At 48.6% G+C, this 22,304-nt stretch overlaps 1 protein-coding gene across 3 annotated transcripts; it reads left to right on the top strand.

Moving 5' to 3' along the window:
- Positions 1 to 1,282: 1,282 nt before the first annotated feature.
- LOC127474631 (vitamin D3 hydroxylase-associated protein) lies at positions 1,283 to 12,341 on the top strand. 3 transcript variants are annotated; one of them, XM_051795709.1, is made up of 16 exons: positions 1,285 to 1,854; positions 2,858 to 2,971; positions 3,308 to 3,451; positions 3,793 to 3,926; positions 4,247 to 4,453; positions 4,987 to 5,027; positions 5,618 to 5,742; positions 6,108 to 6,233; positions 6,953 to 7,050; positions 7,510 to 7,609; positions 7,833 to 7,876; positions 8,473 to 8,512; positions 10,095 to 10,190; positions 10,623 to 10,731; positions 11,621 to 11,766; positions 12,061 to 12,341. In XM_051795709.1, the coding sequence occupies exons 1-16, from the start codon at positions 1,645 to 1,647 to the stop codon at positions 12,187 to 12,189; spliced, it is 1,863 nt and encodes a 620-aa protein (XP_051651669.1). In that variant the 5' UTR covers positions 1,285 to 1,644; the 3' UTR covers positions 12,190 to 12,341. The 3 variants fall into 3 exon arrangements, with proteins under 3 accessions (XP_051651688.1, XP_051651669.1, XP_051651679.1); XM_051795728.1 differs by lacking the exon at positions 11,621 to 11,766 and having other exon boundaries at positions 1,283 to 1,854; XM_051795719.1 differs by lacking the exon at positions 10,095 to 10,190 and having other exon boundaries at positions 1,287 to 1,854.
- Positions 12,342 to 22,304: the final 9,963 nt, after the last annotated feature.

The raw sequence follows: 22,304 nt of genomic DNA, 5'->3' as shown, positions 1-22,304 counted from the left end.
TGCCCACACAGAAGATGCTGGATGGGGTTATCTGTTTGTATTTTAAAATTCAAGCCCGGAGGATCTCGTGCCAGGAAAGGCAATGCCACCAGCACCCCTGCTCCCAGAGAGCCAAGCACTGTTGGTTTAACTGCTCTCTCCCTGGCATGGAGGTGGGCAGGGTGCAGGAGTCCAAACCACAGAGCCACCAGTGAACCTGAGCATATAATTATTCCTCACTGGAAGCCCTGAGTCTCTAGGGAGCCACGACCACGGGACAGTGCACCAGGCAGGGTCAAAGCTGCTGGGCGGCTCTGGGGACTTGAGGCTGCCAAAAGGGCCAGCTGCAGGCTGCTCCCAGCAGTCAACGGGGAGAGGTTGGTGACATACACCCCGAGTTGTTTGCCTCGTTCTTCAGCCTTCCCTGTCCAAACAGGGGTGATCCTCCTCACCTTTCCAGTCAGCAAACAATTTATGCTTCTCGCCCAAGCTCCCTCCCCTGCTGCCACAGGAATAATCCCACCGGGCGTGTCTCTAACAGGCAAGCAGGTAACAGGGTAGCAGCACAATCACTCACTTCGGTCCCCAAACCAGACCTCTCCACCAGAGAGCAATGGTTACCCTGGATGCAGTCCCCTTACAAGTTCTGCTACCCTGCTGCCTGGAGCAGGGCCAGCATCTCCTCAGGTGCAGCTGGGTTGCCTTGCATCTTGGCAATGAGCTCTTGGAGGCATGCCCTGTTCCTTCCCTGTGGGCTTGCAGATCCCTGAGGATCGAGAGAAGCTTAATTTTTTCAGCCCCTCCTTTCCACACTAAGCCACGGGACAGTCCTGGGCAGGGGCAGCACCCATGGCAAGGGGCAGCTCCTGGGGTTGGTAAGACTACGTGGTCCAGCTCCTTGCACCCTGCTGGCTGGAGGATGGCTTGGAAACTGGAGAGCACATAGGACTCTGCATCCACCAGAGGGGATTTCCCAAAAGTGCTCACCTTCTGATCCAGGTTGCCAAAAGGCTTTTCAAAGGGGCTTGGCTTGAAAATGATACAGAGGAGTCATACTCCTTGAAGGCATCTTCAGATGGCTCCTTCCACGCTGCATTTCCAGAGTCACCTGCATTCTCTTCATTCTCCTGAGCTCCCACCTCTCCACAGGGGCATTTTCACTCCCCAGAACTAGCAGAGCTACATTTTCCCAGGCTCAAAGGGCTGCAGGTGATGCTGCCTGAGGGACAGGGATGATGGCCAAGCACCTCTAGTTAATGAGTGTAAATGTTAATTAATTAATAGGTGTGGGTATGGTAGGGATAGCCCAGACCTGGGTTTTGCAGGCACTCAGCTTTGTGTGCAGCCAGGGACAGCAGCAAACAGTGGCTTGGGGAGACACAGAGTTGGGGGACACCCCAGCCTTGGGGAAGCCCCCCCAAACTGAGTAAGCTGAGCATATGGCTTTGCAGCCCGACCCACAGCACTGCTCCAGCAGGCAGACCCTTTCAAAGTCCATGGTCTAGAAAGTCCATTCCTGGACTTTGTTAAGGCAACTCTGCTTCAGAGCTGATCCTGCACAGCAGGGCAGTCACAGAGTCTGCATTTATCTGCCCTGCTGAGGAGAAGGTGGGAGACTCAGGTGTCTGTAGCTGGACCTGAACCGAAAGGACGGGGAGAGAAATCATGACCCAAGAGCGACTGTGGCAGGTCCTGGATCCATCGTGGGGGGACCCTCGTGCCCTCTCAGCTCTGCTCTGCAGTTCAGCTGCAGCTGTCGTGCTCCTGAAATGGCTGGGACGCAGGCAGGTCCAGCAGAAGATGCATGAGGCGAGGAGGTCTCGGGATCTGGCCCTGGAAAGGATGGAGAAGGCGGCTCGCAGGTTTAAGCAAGAGGTAAATTTGAGGGAAAATGTGTGTGGGAGGAAGGAGTTACATTTTGGATAACCAAAGAAATGGGGGAGCTCTGATCAGTCCCTCTCTGAATGGTGGTTAGGGCACATGCATGTTTTCCAGCATCACCAATCCAATGTTTTTTAGGGGTCATCACCCTCCACTGTCATGAAAACCCCTCCCATAACAGAGAGTGTAAAGGAAGTGTTTCTTAATACAGACCTGTTGAGGGAATTCTGAGTATGAAAGACAGATTGGAGCTTGGGACCTTCTCAATCAGATCACCACCCCAGACCTCCATATGCCCTTTCTCCTCATCCATCCCTACTGCCAAGCCTTTCCTCTCCCATCCTCCTTACCTCTCCCCCTCCATGGGGACCTGACTGCCCCATCACCCTCAAAGTACAAGGGGAGTTCACATCCTTCCAACATCTGCACATCAGTGACCAAAAGCTGTTTCCTCCTGCCCATGCCCAGGTAAAGAAGCACCTGGATTTTAGGAGATCAGGTACTTGGAATTGGGATTTGTCTTAGACCCATAATAAACACCTACTGCTGTTCTTCTCTTGGAGGGGAGGTTGCAAACAGCCCACACACTTTTTTTTCCCATGTTAATGATAAATTTTGTAAAACTTTAGCTGGTTGAACTGCTATTCAAGTTAGAGTTAGAGTCAGAAGAGGGGTGAAGGCCTGTAGGAGAGTAAACAGAGACAGGTCAAACCGCTCTTACAGGTTCACACAACTCTCCAGTGAAGGAGCAGTTTTCTCTCTGTTTTGATCCTGGTTTTATGAACTAAGACTCAACAAATTTCCCTGTCAGCAAATTCCCTGCTCCAGCACACACAGTGCTCTGTGGGAGGTCTGCATTTCTACAGGGCATGTCTTCTAAAATTTTCCGTTCAAGGTGATTGCTGGGCAGATGTTAGAACTGGGTATTTGCAGCCTCAACACCAGCCTTTTCTTTTGTTTTTTTTCCCCTCTGCACTCAATTTCCTACTCTTTTTAGAACCCAGGCACCCAGACCACACATATCCTCTCGCTGACAATGGTGGAGCTGGCGGAGAAGCTGAAGGAGGGGTCCCTGTCCCCAGAAAGTGTCCTCTACTCCTACATGGACAAAGTGAGTGATGCTTTCAGCATGGAGGACAGTGGGACTTTCAAATTAAAAACCAGCTCATTTTCTGAGAGAAGCAGCAATGCTGGGGATTACAATTTGTCAGTACTGTGATGTCTGAAGCATGGCTTACAGGTAAGTAAGTAGGACAGAGATCCAGGGCAGAAAATTATCCCAGAAAGAAACACCTGAAGTTTATAGATAAGATCTGAAAAATATATGCTGAAGGTTTGAGGAGATTGCATTTTCAGTATATACTTATATTCATATACTTATATGAATATAAGTAATGTCTCCTTCCACCCATTCTTCTGTCTTGCTGCTCCTCTCTGCTCTGGAGAGGCTTTGGAGGTGAATCGGGAGGTGAACTGTTTGACAGACTTCATTCATGGCTGTGAGGATCAGCTCCAGAAACTGAAGAAGCAGAAGGAAAAAGGGCTGCTCTATGGCATTCCCATCAGCATCAAGGACCACATTAACTGCAAGGTACACCACTGATTCCCCTGCCTCTTGGCTTGGAGCTGGAAACAGGCCAGGATGTCCCATCCTCACCTCAGGACTGGCTCAGAGTTCTCTCAGACAAGAATCTGGATCAAATATTGTGGGACCAGCAAACCTGCCTTTCTTCTGATGAAATCTTGTTTTCTTCAGAAATTTCTAACCCGCTCTGATCGGGTTTTCCCTGGGATAGTCAGGTCCTGTTCTGCCTCTGAGAAAACTTAGGTGGGAACTTTGGAACTGTAACAATAACAGACATAAATCATGATGCCTCCTGTGGCAAACAGGATTTCTCCTGTACGTAAAGAGCTTTGTTTCCCATCCCCAAGGGCCACATCTCCTCTGGAGGGATGGTGAAGTTTCTGGGCCAAGTGAAGGAAGAAGACAGTGTCATCGTCCAGGTTCTAAAGCACCAGGGGGCAATCCCCTTTGTGAAAACCAACATCCCACAGACAATGATAAAGTAATTGCATGTTTGCCTTCATGAAAACACTATGATACGTGACTCTTGCTATCACAGAGAGTGTGGGCAAGCTCCCCCCCTTGTCCAAGCTAATCATGCACGTTGAGTTAATTGCCTCCTTATTTCAATCTGAAATGATTTCTCTCATATTCGATGCCTCTTTCTCCTTAAATTCAGCTGTGCCAACAAATCTACTTCATGCTGATTCTACCTGCTGGGATTAATTCCTCTCTCATCCCTGTACAGATGCTCTGTGCCCTGTATTTATGGTTTGCAGAGGCAGAAGTACCTCACTCACCTGCTGATCTTCTTTTCCCCAGCTACGACTGCAGCAACCTCATCTTTGGCCAGACACTGAACCCTCTAAACCACCAGAAGAGCCCCGGGGGCTCCTCGGGAGGGGAGGGAGCTCTGATCGCAGGGGGAGGCTCCATCCTGGGCATCGGCTCAGATGTAGCTGGCAGCATCCGCCTGCCCTCCAGCTTCTGTGGGCTCTGTGGGCTCAAACCCACAGGCAACAGGATCAGGTACATCCCAACTTCTGTCCTCTTCTTCCACCCAGTGTGGAGACTGCAAGGCGTCCCCCAAAGTGCATCAAACTTTGCAGTAGTGTCCATGGTTTCCTCCAGGCTAAAGTTAGCACCTAACCTGCCCTCGTGCCAGCTTGAGCTAAAGGTTCTATTAATGATACAAGATAACTTCTACCTGTTAGCACAACAAAGACTTATTCAGTTTTTAATAGCCCTGACCAAGAAGCTGAAAGCAAATGCTACAGGGTCACCTCCTTTTCAGATATTTTCCAGCCCTTGCTTTGCTTGTAAGAGTTTTCTGTTTAGCAGAGGTGATTTGTCCATAGATGAGGAATTAGATGCACCAGGGAAAGGAGATGATTAGCCCCTAGCAGCTTACAGACCATGGAAGTTTTTCTAGCCTAGGAAGTGCAGGACCTTTTGCCCTACTAGACGTTGACTGAGGGCAAATGGGAAGTTTGCAGCTTAGTGTGGTGACCTGCCTTACAGCCAGAGGTGCTGCTAATCTGCTTCTCCCATTATGTTCCCAGCAAACAGGGTGTCGTTTCTCCTCTCGTAGGAATGCAATCAGGTAAGTCCATCCTGATGGCACGTCACTACTGTCAAACCTTTGCTTCTTACATCTCCTACAACTGAAAGGCCAGCAAGGGTGCTTGCTCAACGATGTGTCTCACGGCCAGTCAAACCAGTGACCTATTAGACCTGCCATGTGTTACTACCTTTTTACACCACTTACTCTCTCCTGGATGATGGCAGATGTTTGCTGAATCTGAGCAGAAAGGAATCAACACCTGTCCAGGCAATGCAACATGTAGCAGGAGAGGTGTGAGATGCACATCCCAAAGGCCTGGGATATTTCACTGGAGATGTGCCAGGAGACTCTGCCAGCTTCAGCTGCTGCTGGGCAGCATTGCTGTTGGCAAGAAGGCTGCAGCCCTTCCTCCTTGTGCCTGCAGAAGCCTGGCCCAGAAGGTCAGCCTTAGTAGGCTACCTCTGCTCTGAGACTGACAGGTTATCCCTGCTGGACCTCCTTGTACGCTACATTCATTCCTCATTCCTCTTCCCTGGCCTGACTGAAACTCTTCCCTGCTGGACCCCTACTGGTAACATGGGACAGCACCAGCCCACCTGCCTGCAGTGACAGGACCTTTGTCCTTGCAGTGACACCGATGCTGGGGCCAATGGCAAGGGACGTGGACAGCCTGGCCCTGTGCATGAGGGCGCTGCTCTGCGAGGAGATGTTCCGGCTGGACCCCACCGTGCCCCCCATCCCCTTCGATGAGGAGGTAATCCCATGTCTCTATGTTCCCAGCAACAAAGTGAGACCTCAGGAGAATCCTATCTGGTTTCATGTCCCAAGATAGCAAAGGATCCAGGGAAATACATGTCCATATGGATAGAGGACACCCAGCATGAGTGACCGAAAGAAGGAGCCACAGGGCAGGGTTGGCAGGCAGGAGTCAGCGTCAGAAAGACCATGCCAAGGACCACTGGTGCAGACCTGTGTTCTGGACAACACTGCTTTTGCCCAGCCCTATTGTTCCCATCATTCCCCCAGCCCAGGGGAGTTCAGCTGGTGCCTCCCTGAGCCCTGGGAATGATCCAGTCCCGCACGTGTGGTGTGTGTAAGTCGTGGCTCCTCCTCTCACAGGTTTACACCAGTTCAAATCCTCTTCGCATTGGGTATTATGAAGGAGATGGTTACTTCCAGCCCTCACCCAGCATGAAACGGGCCATCCAGCAGACAAGAAAGCTCCTCCAGGATGCAGGGCACACGGTGGGTTTCCATGCCTGTGGTTGCTTGGAGCTGTTACCCTGCTCCTTACAAAGTCTGGACAAATCACTTTCCATCTCCACTTTTCCTGCTCATAATAGAGGAAGGCAAATGCAATGGTTTATTTCCCAGACTGAAGTGATCTTGTTTATATTTCTGGCCTAGCAGACATGATAATTATTTTAAGATATCTCCAAGTCACCCCAAGCACTGTTTTTTTTCCGTCATGTTTGCTGTTCCCATAAATATCAAGCACAGCAATTTCCATGATCCCTCATCTACTAAACACAGCTTACAGATTTCTTGGTGGGTAAGTGGGAAGCGAGGTGGAGCAGTTAACCCCCCAGGGACTTCTTTCAGCCTAAATTATTCTGCAGTTCTACCAGTGGGGATTTCTATATGGGAGCTGTTCCAATGATGCAAATTAATTTTAAAAAATTGGTGTTTTGAAGCCTCTAATAATTCTTCTCTAACATGTGGAGGAGTGGAGCCTGTGCCAGGTCACAGTAAGTGGTTTTTGCCTTGGAAAGGACAGCAGGCAGATACTGCTAACCCAGCTCCCTTTGAAAATGGGGTCTTGCTGTCCTACAGCAGCGAGGAGGGTCTAAGCTTCCCACTACTTCGCTTCCCAGGCATCTCACTGGTGAGGCAGCAAGGTTCACAGAGGGCTCTGTGAATCATTCATCTTTGCTGCCTCTTGGACAGGGATGGTTTCCTTGCAGCTTGTTCCCTTTGCACCGCCCAAGATTGACTACATGGTAGATGAGCTGTTCACCAGAGGGATTTTCTCGGATGGTGCTGCTCACCTGGTGGACTGCTTGTGAGTAAAATCCCTATTTTGGTGTGGGCTGTGAGACTTGGCACTGTATACTATAGCCAGTGGCTGCATCCAGAGTGTTTATATTCTTGTGGGTGCAAACTGATACAGGAGCAGCAGAGGAGCAGTCTCTGGAAGGATGAATTTAGCGTGGGCAGCAGCCAGTTCACATGCATGGATAACATGGTAGATACCCAGCCAGCCACTTGCTCACTTCAGGGTGAAGCAGGCCCCACTGCAAAGCTCTCCAGAACTTTTAAAGCACTGATGACATAGGCAGTGAAGTACTGATTTATCTGTAACATTTGCTGTGAGCATCTATTGTTCAGTGTTTTCCTTAGAAACAGGCAGATTTGTCTTTTAGCGAGTCCCTTCCAAGACAAACTCTGCCTTGGAAGCAGCACTGCTATTGCTGTAGCTCTGGCACAGTGAATTGTCCTTTTTTACTCTCTGCCCTTCCAGCAAAGGAGACATCGTGGATCCCAACCTGAAATCCCAGTTCAATACTTACAGGCTTCCTGCTCTGGTGAAAAGGATCTTGGCTTTCCTTTTGAAACCCATAGTAAGTGTGTGTCTCATTTGTGTTATAAGAAATCAGCAAGGTGGGAAGGTTTCCATGTGCAGGGAGGTAGGGGAGTAAAACCACTTCACTGGAAACCTTACCAGTTCTTCAGAGCCAATTCTGCTAGGACGGGAAGTGTTTCCCAAATGCAGTCACATGGTAACCAGCTATTTCAGCTGTGTTGTTGTTGACTAACCCCAAGTTTTTCTCTTCTCTCCAAAAGTACCCACGAATTGCTCGAGATCTCAGTGCTCTCTGTGGAGTGGGGTAAGACACACTGAAGTAGGTCTAGAGAAAGTTGATGTGCTTGGATGTCTCCACCCATACGTGCAGGTAGATGCCAGGGCTGTGTGGCACAGGCTGAGCCAGATGAATATAGGCTTCCTCTGCACCACCTGGTCTCAGCACTGTGTTATCCAGGGCTGCTCAGCCAGAGGTTATTTTAAGAGCTTAAGGATCTTTTCAGTGACAGAAATCAGCACAGGGAGATATGGGAATCCACCATCAGGTGGATTCTGGTGCCCAGAGCATCACGTGCCAAGTTAATGCAGAGGTCCCTGCATGCACGTGCGGTGGGGTGTGAGGTACCTGCACCTTCAAAAGAAGGAGAGACACACCAAACTGGGAGCAAGTGAATTTAGGAGACTGCCATGATTTCTGTCTAGGTGTTCTGGCATACTCTAACATAAGCTCTTTCGATGCACCTGTAAGCACATGTGAACCCAGCTGAATCAGCTGGATGATGCCATAGCTTTTTCCCAGAATGGTCATGCAGTTTTCACAAAAATGGGCTGTCTGTGCATTTTCCTAATTCTTTTCTGTTACCACAGTCACAAAGCTGATTAATTCTGTCACTTTTCCAGATCTGCCAAAAACCTCTGGGATCAGCATGGAGCAGTGGCGGTAACGTGACTCTTATTTCCCTTTTTCCTTACTAAATGTTGTGAGAGATCTCTAAAGTTTCTAAGCAATTGCTTCACACTCAGCAATGCATTTGGGGTTGGAAACGAATCATCATCCTTTACCCTGCATTGTCTAAGCAAAAATAGCATAAGAACAGTCATTAAAAATGAGACTTCATTTTTTTTTTTCTTCTTTATGTCTCTCGGTGCAAATTCCTTATTTCAGACATTAGGTGATATTGTCAAGAGCTAAGGCCATGCTTGAACGGTCAAGCAGAGACAAAGCAGGAGTCAAAAACTGTGTTTGTGAACTCTGTGGAACCTAGGACAGGAAGCTTTCTCCTGGGCAGCTGTGTCCAGTGCTGCCCACAAACTGATCGGGTTCCTCTTTTAAACCGTTTGAGTTTTATGCTTGCGTTTGATTTTATTGACTGGTTCCTCTCCTCCCTGCTCTGATGGTTGGAAACTTTCATATTTCCCGTGCTCTTTATTCCCTTCCAGTTTATCCTTATTTTATTTCTGTCCTTGAGTGCAAATAGCACCTCTCCTCTCTGGTATTTTCCTCTGCCTCACTCCAACATCTATTTATAGAGAGCAATTGTATCCTCTCTCAGCTGGTGTTTTGCAAGGCTGAAGAGGCTGAGCTGTTTTAGTGTCCACCCTCAGGGCAGGATCTGTTTCCTGGGACACCCTCACAATCCTCCCTGAGGAGAAACATGCCCCCAGCCTGCACCACCCAGCCTCTATCAGTGCCAGTCACTTGATGGATGAGCAGGCTGCTCTGACAAATTAGAGGGCAGAGGAAAAACTCCTGCAAAGCTGCCTGGTCACTGGGCTGGTGGGATTGTTTGGAAGGAAAGGGGTTAGGGGTTTTTTTAAGGTGAAAACAGATTCCTCTCCCATCCCCCCCCCCAAAAAAAAACACAAAAAAACCAAAACCAGCACAAAAATACACATAAAAATACACATGAAAAACCCAAAGAAACCAACAAAAAACCCCACCAAACAAGCAAACAAAACAAAGGACCTCCCCCCCCCCAAAAAAAAATGAAAACTCTTTAGAAGGTTTGATGGCTTCAAAGATATTTGCCGTTGCTTTTGTTCAGTGAAACAATATTCACATGTTTTCATCTACTGCAAACAAGAGCCGATTCAAAACTTTTGGCTAGTGACCAGCTTTTTTCTCAGAAAAAAGAAAAAAATAGGGTAGCTACACTGCCAGTATTTCCTGGAAACCCATCTCATTTGTTGAACTTTCATCAGGAAGAATCTCAGACTGCAGGTGGAAATCGAGGTCAGGCTGAAAAATAGCTCCAAGGCCAGGGCTTTTGTGAGAGATGTGGAAGGCTCTTGTACAGAAAACTTGGAGTGAGACAGTTGTGCACAACAGGGATGGGACCATGGGACACATGTCTGTATGTAACCAGACTATGGCTGCAGAAACAACTGTGCTGTGGTCCATCCGTGTCTCTTTGCTAAGACAAAGTGGAACAGGTCTTTGAGGACGGATTAATTCGTTGCCTGATGTTCACCAAAGCTGTAGTAAACCAAACTACAAACCTAGGTCTCTCTTGGATCTGCAGGACAATCCTGAAGCTGTGCCTCCTGCATTGTGGGGGGATGTCCTGAGGCTTGCCTTGCTGTCTCTTGCTGCCTCTTTTCCTCGCCTGTATACCCAGGCAGAATGAAAGAAGTATTTGCGAAAATATTTTGGATTCATGTCTTTTAGAACTTTCTATTGAAATAACCAAATCTTTTAGGAAATGTGATTTTTAGTCAGCCAGACCTAATTCTTCAAACTGCTGTTGATCTCCATTCAATACAATTCAAAACCAAAACTGTTCATGGGAGGGATTGGGTTAATGCTTGACGAAATCAAGTGAGAAATGCACACCTAGCATTAATGTCTAGGTCTGGGCAGCACATGGTATTCTGACAGGAAACCTAAAGGAGGAAGAACAAGGGCCCTTTCAAAGCACAGCTCAGATTTTATCTTATTTTTTTAGTTGTATCCAGGAAGGTTTTTTCCCCTCCTTTTCCTATGTGTCAGCACTGACCTGCCACTGCTGTCCAACAGACACTTTTGTCATCTCCTCTATCTTTCCTCCCAGGTTTACCGCACGGAATTCATTGCCAAATGGAGGAAGCTGAGGCTGGATGTGATCCTTTGTCCTGCCCTGGGGCCAGCCTTTAACCACGGCTATGCTGGGAAGCTCTTTGGTAAATCTCCACTGAGGTGTCTCTGGGTGCATCCCTAGCCGCGTTTGTGGGCAGAGCTGGAGCAAGATATTTTGGTCTCTTGGACATTCCCCAAACCATGTACATTGCTCAGTTTCCCTCTGTGGAAGAAAGCAAGGGAGAGATCACCTCAGTGGGTCTTCTCATTCCCCCACCTCATCTGAGCTGCTGGTGTTGGATTATTATGGGGCAGCCATTAGTGGCACATCTGTCCCCAGTTGTACATCAGTGAGTTTCCCTTCATTGTCTGTCCTGTAGAAAGCCCAAGAGCTACTCTTGCAGCAGAGAGTGGCAGTGAGGAGTGGCTGTCAGAGGGGTGGTAGACTTTGGTACAGGGCCAGGCTCTTCTGAATGCAGCTGTCTCACATTTCCCAAGACTTTGCAAAAAGCAGAAAGGCCCATTGCATGTGACTGGCAGAAAAAGGCATTTTTCTGTAGCTGCCAGCAAACAGTCAGGGTCCTCCATCTCCCTAGCAATGACCTTTTGGGATCCAAAATCCCCAAGATGATGTTAACATAACTGGACATCAGGAATATCTTGAAAAGATAGCTGAGACTTTTCCCGGGGAGTAGGAGGTATAGATGCAGACTGTGAATCAGATCAAATACTCATGTCTGTCCCTCCCAGAGCAGATCTGATCTCCACATGACTGACAGGTGAAGGTGTGGGTCTCTCTCTGGTCTCAGCAACCATGTGGCCCTCAAACCTCTCCATCAAAAACGTCTCTTTGAGGCAGCATGTTTTCAGGGTCTCTTCAGGTCCAGCCACTCCAGATTACAATTCCTGCAGCCCAAATTATCATCTGAAAGCCACTGCTAGCCCTGCACACTGAATTTTGCCATTTTGCATGCTCTGTGTGATCTTTTCCAGCTGCAACCTCCTACACCAATTTATACAACGTGCTGAACTTCCCTGCTGGGGTGGTGCCGGTCAGCACGGTCACGAGAGCCGACGAAGAGGAACTGAAGCATTACCAAGGGCACTACAGAGACCCTTGGGATAAGAGGCTGAAAGAGGTCAGGGGGAAAAAGGCTTAAATCATAGAAGAAGGTTATGACTGACACAGTGACACCTCTGGGATATTGTCCCAAGGCTTGGCTACATCTCCTGATGAGAGTGGGAGCTGGTTTAGCCATGCAGCTGGCATTCTCTGTGTTACTACCCTGTGTGTGGCGCTGCAGCAAGGCTGGTGTGTGTCAGCCTGACAGCTGTTCCCTTGCTTGTCTTCCTCTGCCTTCTCTTCCCATAATGTCTCGTGCCTCCCCGGGCACTCTGGTGCTCTGACTCAGCACTGTCCTTAACTTTTGCAGGCTGTGGAAGGAGCTGTGGGGTTGCCAGTGGCTGTCCAGTGCGTGGCTCTGCCATGGCAGGAGGAGCTGTGCCTTCGCTTCATGAAGGAGGTGGAGATGCTTGCCCACAACACAAAGAGAAATGTGTGATTTCTGGGAACCAGCCTTCACTGTGATGACTTCTCATTGCCTGCCCTTCACTCCAGCCACCTTCTACCCGATACAAAAGTAGATAGCAAGGCTCTGAACTAACATTTCAATAAACTGGCACAAAATGCTGTTTAAAAATAGCAAAAATCTCACCCCTGTCTAAGTTGTCCTTCATTGTTAAACTGAGTCAAAAAAGCAAAAGAAAGCAATGAGAGTTAATGCTGTAACAAAGGAACCCCATGACAATAGCGAAAAAAATATCTGTTGTATGGTGTGAGACCAAACAGCTGTTTATTGCAATATTTGACTTCCAGCAGTGGAAAGGAGAAGACGATTGTGGGAGAGTATAACCTGGTAAGTGCAGAATTCCCTCTCTGGCTGTGCCATTGGTTGGCTAAGAGACTTTTTGGCAAAGACTTGCTGTCAGCCCATGGGTTTAAATAGCTGCCAGGAGAGCTCTCCTCCACAAACTTGTTGGTCCCCTTCCTGAACTCATTTGCTCCCTTGATCTCCACATCATCCAGCAGTTTAATTGTTCAGGGAGTAGTGGAAAGCTTAATATTCTGTGAGAAATGGTAACTGGTCTGTCTTCACTCCTGTTCCTCATCATTTCTTCCAGTTAAACAATGGGAAAAGATGTGGTTTTATTGCCTATAAACACTTCAGGGAAAACTGAGAAAGCATTTCTGTGTCTACGCTTAGGCCATTCACACTGTTTGGTGTTTCCAAGAACACTGTGACAACTGTGTGCTGTTTCTTGACCCATCCTTTGCTGTCAAGGTGAATGAAGACACTGGAGGGAAAGGTGGGAGTGATGAAGCAGATGCTTGGAATAAGCAAGCGTGTGTTGAAACAAGGTGTGTGTTGAAGCACGGCACGATCATTAGCAATGATCATTAGCAATGATTCCTTCTCCAAGCCTCCATATTTCTCCAGGCACCAGGGCTGGAGGCAGTAGTTTCCCAACAGGAGAGAACCAAGGGTGACAGTGCCCTTGTTATTCACCTGCCTCCCTGGGGTAGTGCAGGGATGCTGCAGTCATCCAGCCACCTCCCATGGCCACTGGGAGGTCTGAGTCACACAGTGAGTGTGACACAGTCACACAGCCTGACTCACCATCCTCTGATCCCCACACAGCCAGGAGAAGATCCATGGCACAGCCCTGCTCCAAGGAGATGCCCTGATTCTGCAGGACTGCTGCTGGGGGCACCACCCACTGAGATCCTACTGGATGACCTATCTCAGGCCAGGAGCAAAGGTTTTTAGCTGTCCTCCCATAGGGAGGATGGGAGCTCACCATTAAACAGGTAACCTGCCTGGGTAGTATTCCTGGATAGATCTGAGCATGCACAGACCTTGTTTTTCAAGGAAAGGATAATGTCCTTTGCTTGTCTATCCCTCTGTACCTGTGCAAGGCTGAGAGAATCCTATTTCTAAAAGGAATTTCCCCATGCATCCTTGCACTCTGCATTCCAGCCGCTCCTTGTGGATGGCTCTAGAAGGGATTTGCTGTTCCTCCCACTCTCCTTTCTCCTGCCTCCAGCCAGTCACTAGATCTCAGGAACCCAGAGCACTAGCTCCGAGGACACAACACCCAAAGGGAAGTTCTCATAGTGATCCAGCAGATGACTGAAGCAGAGTGCCTGGATGCTCTCACCCCCTGGTCTCAGCTCAGCTACAGCTCTCCTGGCACTGAAGTGGATGAGGTGGAGAAGACATGTCCAGAAGAAGATGGACAAGGTGCGAGGGAAACAAGATACAAGTTTGGACCTGATTTAGGGGTCTGGTCAGGAATTTAAAGGGCAGATAAGTGCCTCAGCTGGACAGAGAGTAAAGCACATTCCTGAGTAAAACTCAGAGCCCTTCTCAAGTCAGGTGGTCCATGATATCAGTTGTCATAAATGTGGGGGGAAAGTAGGGAGGGTGATGCTGAGAGCAATCTGGTGAGCTCAGGTGTTGAAACACAAGGAGAGAGAGGCCTGTAGTAGGGCAAAACTTCAGGTTTTCAGGACAGTTCTTCCTCCAGACTTCCTCCGCACTGGAGAAGGAATGTCAGCCCCTTCCCACACCCACCAGCAAAGTGTTATTGTGTTTTCAAGCCTTCTGCAGCTCCTCACCATGAGCTGTTGGCTCAGGCTGTGCAGCCCTCGCAGACCTGCGCTGTGTGTTTGCAGAGTGCTTGTTCAGCTGCCTGGCACTGACCAAAGTCCATGCTTTGGTCTGTCTCAGAGAATTATGTACGAATGCTGCTTGGGCCAAAAGAGCTTTGTTTTTACTAGTTTCTTTCATCTCCAGCACAACAGTCTGGCTGTGGTCTTTGCTTTGATTATTTTTCCTCCTCCCTCTTGATTTTGATAAAAATATAGATCTGCCCTCCTCAACCCATATTTCATTCTATGACTAGACAAATAACCAAGCAAGGTTGAGAGAATGAATTGTCAGGCAATCCAGCTTTTTTATTTGGTTTTACTTTACTTTGCAGGATTTTTTCTTTATTTAGCGTGTCACAATGTTATATAGTCACAGCATCAGGAGCAAATAAGACTCTCTAGAAAACTGATACCAGGAGGACATGAGTTGTTAGAACAGGTCAGTTGTCCCCTTGCAGTATCTGAAGCACACAGAGCTCTGTGATGTAGCAGGCAGTGACAGAGGACATGAGGGACACAAACATTTCCAGGATCCCAGACATTCACTTCAAACAAGTTTTGAGGTGGTAGTTGAAGTAGCTAAAAGCAAATGTTTAAAAAGGAGGTGAAGTGAAACACCTGAACATAGGAAAGCTCACCCTTGAAACACACAAAAACCCCCCAAAATTAGGATTGGTACATCCTTCAGTCTGAAACAGCCGTTTGCTGCACAAATCCTAATCTCGCCAAGCACAGTCAGTTTCGTTTTGTTCCTTTGTTTGTTTGTTTGTTTTTTCCTGCCACTGTTCTTTTCACTCAAATCATCCAGCTTCCCTGCTGCCCTGCTTGCTGAAGGCTCTGCTGTCACTCAGTGGGGACAGACGTGAGCAAGACACCAGACATGATGGAAGAAGTAGGAATGCTCCTGGACTTCTGGTGAAGAACTAACAGCTCTCTACAGCATCTTTGCTGATCATGTCTCTACCTTGCTGGAGAAGTTGTAAGTAGGATCCGTACAACCCACCTGGCTATGGAAAGGCTCAAGGAAAATAGTGCAATACTCACAAAAGTGGGAAAGATGTAGGGATGATTAGGAGAGAGAGCAGCCCCTGCTGTCAGAGGTGTCATGCTTGGTATGGGAGGTCTCTCTTCCCATCCTATTGCAGTTTATTCAGGGAAAGCCAACAGGGTCCTGGCTGAGCAACATGGAAAAGCATTGACAGAGACAAACCCTCACCTCTCAACTGATGTTCTTGATTGTTGGAGAGGTGCAGATTTGGTAGGGGCAAGTTTCTTACCAGCTGTTATGTTCTGTGAGTGCTGGTGGAGTTGGACTGAAATTGAGGAGAGTTTTATGCTCCAAATAGATATTCCAGGCTGAAATGAGTCAGAAACTGGAGAGTCCCCAGAAAACATTTATTCAGCCCTCTGAGCCAACTGCAACAAGTTCTCCAGAGGGGACCAGCCCAAATCACTATGATTTCAGTATTTTGTGAAATGTCTTTAATATTCTTTCAGAGCAGCATAGTTAACATGCCTCATTTTGTAAATCATTTCGAAAAAGAGCACCAGAGTGTTTGGTTACAAATACATGAACACAAGATGCAGCTGTAAGGATTTATTCTTCATCATTTTAATCAAAATGGAGTCAAAGTTGACTTAAAAATATTTATTACCAATTTAGAGGGAAGACAGCTTAGTTATAAACAATTTCTGTCAAAACCCATTCTGCTTAAGACCTGAAAGTGTTAATGGAGCGTGATGACAGTAAGTTGATGTAGTTTTTGCTCTTGCAAGCAAAGATGGTGCAGCCTTTCCTGGGCACAGGAATAGTCTGTCTGACTTTGTCTGACTGCCTTTTTCTGGGATAGTCCACAGTGAAGGAGATGTCGTGGGTGCTACAATGAAATCCCAGACCCAGCTGCTATGAGTTGACTCTTCTTGTGAAAAGGGGCATGCATGGCTTTCATCTAAACACCACTGATGGGTTTCACCTTGGACCTGGATCAATTCAAATGACAAAAACACTGTGGACAAGTGAGTGTTGACCTGAGAACCAGGTAGGTCTGTCTCCTCTGCTATGGACTTGAGATTTAACTTTGGATATCCCTTTGCTTCCTTGCTTTAGGTTCCCTTGGATGTGTGGCCTTGTGGTGGCAGGAGGAGCCCTACCTCTGGTTCACAAAGGATGCGGAGATGCTCACACATTGACAGGAAAAGGGGTTTCCTCAGCAGCATCCGGCCATCTGGAAATGCAGCTCTGCCTGCTGAAAATCTGCCCTTTGAAATGCCAAGTCAATCTGGACACAGCTGTCCCCGTGTCTGTTAAACATTTGCTAAGTGTCTAAAGGGCAGGATCAGAGCACAGGTACCAATGCGCAAGTGGATGTGGGAGGCCAATGCCCTGACACTTCCCAGCACAGGGAAAAAACCCTCCCACATCTGCTCAGCCCATCATAGAGGTTCTGGTGCTGTCACACAGGCAAAGAGCCCACCTCTGTCTCAGGAAGCGCTTGCGTGGGTTCCTGGAGGCTGGAGAGGGCTCGGTACTGTCGCGTGCTGACCCCATTCACATGCGCCTTCCAGAGGCACCTGCTGCAGCCAGCACTGTGGAGCAGGAGCTGGAGGGGCTGCAGGCATGTCCCCGTGCAGTGCCATAGCTGAGGAGGCATCCTCCAAGGAAGGTGCCACTGGAAGGGACACAGTAAAAGGCCGGCTTAATTTGTTACCACGCCGCTAACTCCCGTCAGCTCCAGACTGTTTCTGCAAGGACGCCAAAGACAATTTTGTTCAGAGTCCATAAATTTCTCTAGTTAAGAACTAAGCTCAGAACATTCCCTACTGACACAAATTGTGACAGAAAACAACAGTGAACTCTTATAACTGCTAAGAACGAACATGACAATGAAAAATTGAGCACTAGAGTGCTAGAGTGCTAGAGCACTAGAGGGCTAGAGACTACCTAGCCCTGAAGGGAGAGGGCTCTTCGGCTTCCTTTCCATATCCAGTTCCACACTCCTCTAGAATCTTGCAAAGTTTTGTAATGCACAATCCATAGCTGCCCAAATACTTTTTCGAAGGGGGAACCCATAGGGAGCACCCACCATCCAAAACCAACAGAGCAGACTGCAGACAGACCATGGCTGATGTTGGCTGGGTTGTTGCCTTCAGCTAAGTGTGAGGCTCCTAGTGTTTGTAGTGAGAGTCATCTCTGCTGGAAAGATGTCAGACACCAGCTATTCCAATGTCTGGTGGAAATACTCTGCTTCTGGCCTGCAAGCCTGTGGAATTTTCCACTCCTAAAGCAATACCAGCGTCATGGAGTGGAACGGCCTCTCCTGGTGCATGCAGACATCACGGCAGTGCCGAGCACGGACCTCCTGCAACAGCCTCTGGCCACCGTGGGAGCAGCATAAGGGATTTGGTGAGCTGAGGGTACCCCACAGCTATGCATCCCCTTGGCATACATTCCCCATCCCTGTGCAAGGAAGTCTTGCAATTTCAAGCTGTTTTTTCCCCTTTTCCCATTGTCCTCTCAGGCTACACAGGAAACAGGAGAACGGCTATTTCCTTGCTTCTTTTGTTCAGTTGATCCCTTAGCCATTCCCAGTGGAGAGCTTCCCACAGCCCAGAAAGCCCCTATAAACCCACCACCCCAAGATTCACTGACCAAACATCACCTTTTCCATTTCCTGGTTAATCATTCTCCCTTGCACACTCCACAGACGGCAGCTTTGCAGGGGTCAGCTTCAGACTGAACTAGTTGAACTATTTGCTGACCCAAGACAGTGGTGCTGAGAGGAGGGATGGGTCTGGGGAGGCAGGAAAGGTCTTCTGCTCCTGCCTTGCTTTTCTTTCTCACTCCATCCCTGCAGACCTGAAGGCCACATCATGATCCAGCAGCAGCTGAGGCAGCTCCTGCCAGAGAGGAAGGTGGATACTTCTGCTGCCCTCATGCTGCTTGGCGGGTCAGTGGCAGCTGTGGTGGTCTGGAAATGGCTGGGCAAAAAGATGATCCAGAAGGAAATGGAAGAAGCTTGGAAAACCCGGGATGAGGGTCTGAAGAAAATGGCAAAGGCTGTCCAGCAGTTCAGGGAGCAGGTAACCCGTCCTTCTGCAGGGTCTGAGTCCCACCGGGGTGTCTGCTGACATTGTCCTTCAGCTCCTCCTTCCAGCTCATGCCCCCATAGCTTTTATAACAAGGAGATGTGCCAGCAGCCCCCAGCAAGAGGAAAGTCTGTCTTGAGAGAAAGGGAGATCACTGCTCTCCTCGGGCTGGATGAGGTGAAGTGGGAGTCTACAGCCAGGGGGATGTGAATTACTGTGAGCTGGTTCTGGTCCTGAACTGAAGGCCCCGCTGTGCTATTCAAGTGTATTGGGAATATCTCCCAATTACTGAAATGCCAATATACTTCTTCCTTTTTTTCCAAAAGCCTGTCTGGAGTGACTGGCCCTGTCAATGGGATCCTGGCAGGTACAAGAATTTTTAATTGCTTTTCTCTGTATCCTGTGAAAAGCCCTATGTCCTCCTCTAGGCCAGAGGAAAACCTGAGACAACCAAGACCTATCTGGAGTCCATCTGAAACATCCCACCTCATTGCCTGCCCACCCCTTGCACAGCTTCTTTAAGGGTCCAGTTGTCTTTACAGTACTGGTTTCCAGTAACATAGCTTTCTTTGAGGGCACAATTCCTAATTACTAGGGGGAAAAAATGGGCTAATCAGTAGTTATCCTGTCTGCCTCCTCAGTGGGCATGTAGCTTATCAGATTGAGAGAACACAGAGAAGAGTGGAGGAGGAAGGCAAACAGCTGAAGGAACAAACAGCTGAAGATTTTTAGGGGAAGATGAGACAGGATCAGAAACTGCTGCAGCAAATAACTGAGGGCATTTCCTTTCCCTCTGCTGCAGACCAACTTCAGAAGGTTTTTTCACCTCTGTCCTTTGTAGCAGTGATTGAATCTACTGGTGTAGAGAGGCTGTGCTCTCTCTGAAGGGCAAGATGAAGAAGGCTGGAGAGAAAGGCAAGGGTAGACATTTGGGAAGGGGAATGTATGGAAACTGTAAGCAGCAAACCAGAAAATTAGTTACTCCCTAACACCTGGAGCTTTTGCCCCCTTCTGTAGTGGGTGTCAGCATGGGGGCAGATCTACCCCCAGCTGGGTGGGTGTCACAAGTGAGTGGTTTAGGTCACTTAAAGAATTACTGTCAAAGGCATTGGAAAAGGGGGCAATACCTTCTCCTCTAAGTGTCCATATTTGGGGTGGACTGGATTTACAACAGGCTCTGACCTGCTCTCTGCAGGGGTTGTCCTTCTATCCTGGACATGGCTTCAGCCTTTAGGCACACAGTTCCCTAGTGCTGCAGTGCCCTTAGTGATATCCTGGCAGGACTGAGGGATTTGGATAGATAAGGTCATACAGGAAGCCTGTGGAAGAGAACGAGTACTAAATCCAGAGTACTCATCAAAGAAACCTTCTCTCCAGCACTTCCAGACATTTGCTGCTAATTGCTTGGCCAGATGCCAAAGGAAACTTTAGATTGTGAAAGCTGTATTGTTTTAAGTAACTGCTAAAATCACCAGGGCTTATCAACCCAGAGGCCTATTTAAGCAATTCCTCCTCCTCTTAAAGCTTAAAGATGTTGCTATGATTTCCACTTGCAGGTCAGTGAAGGGGATGTGGAATCATAACCATCAAATTCAGATATGTTTTGAAGACTTTCCTCTCTGGCATCTTGCTACAAGTTGAGGCTTTATGGCAAGTGCCAGGTTGGAAAGTCATCAGTTTGGAATGGGGTTGTGCAGGAGAGGAGGTGCTGGGGAGGAGACAGGACAGAGGGAAAGGCACAAAAGAGAGACAGGAATGGGTAGATGGGCTTTTGGGTCAGCCCAGACAGGACTTAATCGGTTGCCCACACAGCTCACGCACAAACATCCATGTTCAACAGTCCCAGCACAACAAAGGCTGTCCTGGGAGAGGGAATGGCTAAAGAGGGACCTTTCCAATTCCTGGCCACATGCTGTAGAGGCAAACATGCATTCCTCTGCCTCTTCCCTCGAGCACTGCTGACTGCTGCTGCCTCCTCAGTTGTGCCAGAGCCTGGTGCACACCCTGGAAAAGCTGAGATGCCCCAGGCATGGGCATGGGCTTCATGTCATCTCCCTTCTCCTCCCCAAGGTGTACTGCTCAGAGTTCATCACCCAGTGGAAGGAACTCCATCTGGACGTTGTGCTGTGCCCTGTCCTGGGGCCTGCCTTCACCACGGGATACCCCGGGAAACTCCTCAGTGAGTGAGTCTGGGACCTTCCCGGGAGGGACCACAGTGGTTGAGACTGGAGAGAAACAACTGGTACCAGGGAGCTTCACCACCTACCTAAGCATTTTATGGGAATTAGGAAGGAAAAGTAATGACCATAAAGCTATCTGAGAAGGTGGAGACAGACACACAGTTCTCAGGGGCCTCAGTGAACATGGAATGTGTAAGTTTGAAACAAGACAGGAGGCTGTGACTGGCTGGATTCTCTCTTCTGCTGCTCTCAGCTGCCATCTCCTCCACGATGCTGTACAACATCTTGAACTTCCCTGCTGGGGTTGTACCCGTCAGCACAGTGACAGAAGTGGGTGAGGAAGAGCTGGAGCTTTACCAAGGATGCTGTGATGACCCCTAGGACAGGAAGCTGAAACAGGTACGGAAAGTGGTGGAGCACACTGATGACTGACATTCAAGTAACAGTTTCACTCGAAGAGCAGGGCTCAAACCACAACCTCCCCACTCTCTGGGATGAGCCACGTGCCTACACCAGGTTTCCAGAAGTTGCTGGAAGTCTGAGCCCCCGGGGTAACCCCTCACTGCTTGTGTGCCCACTGCAGGCTGTGTCAGGAGCTGTGGGGATGCCCGTGGCAGTGCAGTGTGTGGCTTTGCCGTGGCAGGAGGAGCTTTGCCTGCGGTTCATGAAGGAGGTGGAGACCCTCAGCCATGAGAAGAGAGGGGCATAGCCCCCATGGTCCCCTCAGGGCCAAAGGGACAGCACTGCACGACTGCCATTGGCAGTGCAGAGACTACAAAGAGGAGGGAAGGAGGAAGGAAACACCATTTCCTGACCTCTCTCCTTGCCAATAAGCACAGATCCTGTAAGGAACCAGGATGCCATGCAGAGAGCAGGACTGGCTTAAGCTGGGTTCAGATGATGATAAATCTGTGCACTGCACCTTCCTGCAAGGATGGACATGGGTGAGTTTTCACCCTTCACCCCCATTTCCATCGATGCTGCCCCTTGCAGAAGCAGGGTGGTGCTGAGAGAAAAGGGTTACAAAATCTCAATAATACTTTCTTGTTGGCACTGGAGTAACTTCATATGGGCTGCCCTGTGAGGGATACAGCCATGTCCACCCTGTCCAGCACTGTATTTTCCTCACAGAAGTAAAAATGTAGCTATTAAGCAACTCTTATCATAAACTCCAGTAATCATTCACTGATGGCTATGGTTCTATAACTAATTACTATTTGGAATCATACAAACACCTGCCCCCCAAACATTAAATGGCATTTTGCATAGGAGCATTCACACTTTCCCACAGCCTTCCTGTCTGTGAGGGATAGCAGCAGTCACTGGCCTTTCCACAGCACCAAATCTCCAGCATCACAAACATATTTTCAGCCTCACAGGAGGGGCATTCTTAGGAACCTCTGATTTCAGGACCTCAGGCTGCTCTTTCTGAAGGCAGGAGATAAGCAGAGACAGATGCAACCCATTTATGCAGATGGTGAGATCTGGGACAAAGACTGAGATCCCCAGATGGTGTTTGTTAACCCAAACCTGCTCATGTAGGATCAAAGCAGTCAGACAGGAGGGAGAAAGCAGCACCCACACAGGGCCATTTATCCTGCCCCACACAGATGGATAAATCGCTCCCTCTGATAAGACCTTTCTTTCCTAGATTAAACACCTCAGTCTCAAACAGATAAAACATTCAGGAGACTTCACA

This window comes from Manacus candei, unplaced genomic scaffold (assembly GCF_025592945.1).
Source record: "Manacus candei isolate 608988 ecotype Guabito, Panama unplaced genomic scaffold, ASM2559294v1 h1tg000005l, whole genome shotgun sequence".
Lineage (NCBI taxonomy): Eukaryota > Metazoa > Chordata > Aves > Passeriformes > Pipridae > Manacus > Manacus candei.
The sequence above is the reverse complement of the archived record's forward strand: the minus strand, read 5'-3'. Positions and strand labels throughout refer to the sequence as shown.

What these genes read in the sequence shown, in the direction of transcription:
- LOC127474631 (XM_051795709.1), top strand. Translation starts at nt 1,645, where the DNA reads ATGACCCAAGAGCGACTGTGGCAGGTCCTGGATCCATCGTGGGGGGAC. An exon ending in CTCGCAGGTTTAAGCAAGAG is followed by an intron (nt 1,855 to 2,857) that starts GTAAATTTGAGG and finishes TACTCTTTTTAG; the next exon opens with AACCCAGGCACCCAGACCAC. An exon ending in TCTACTCCTACATGGACAAA is followed by an intron (nt 2,972 to 3,307) that starts GTGAGTGATGCT and finishes TGCTCTGGAGAG; the next exon opens with GCTTTGGAGGTGAATCGGGA.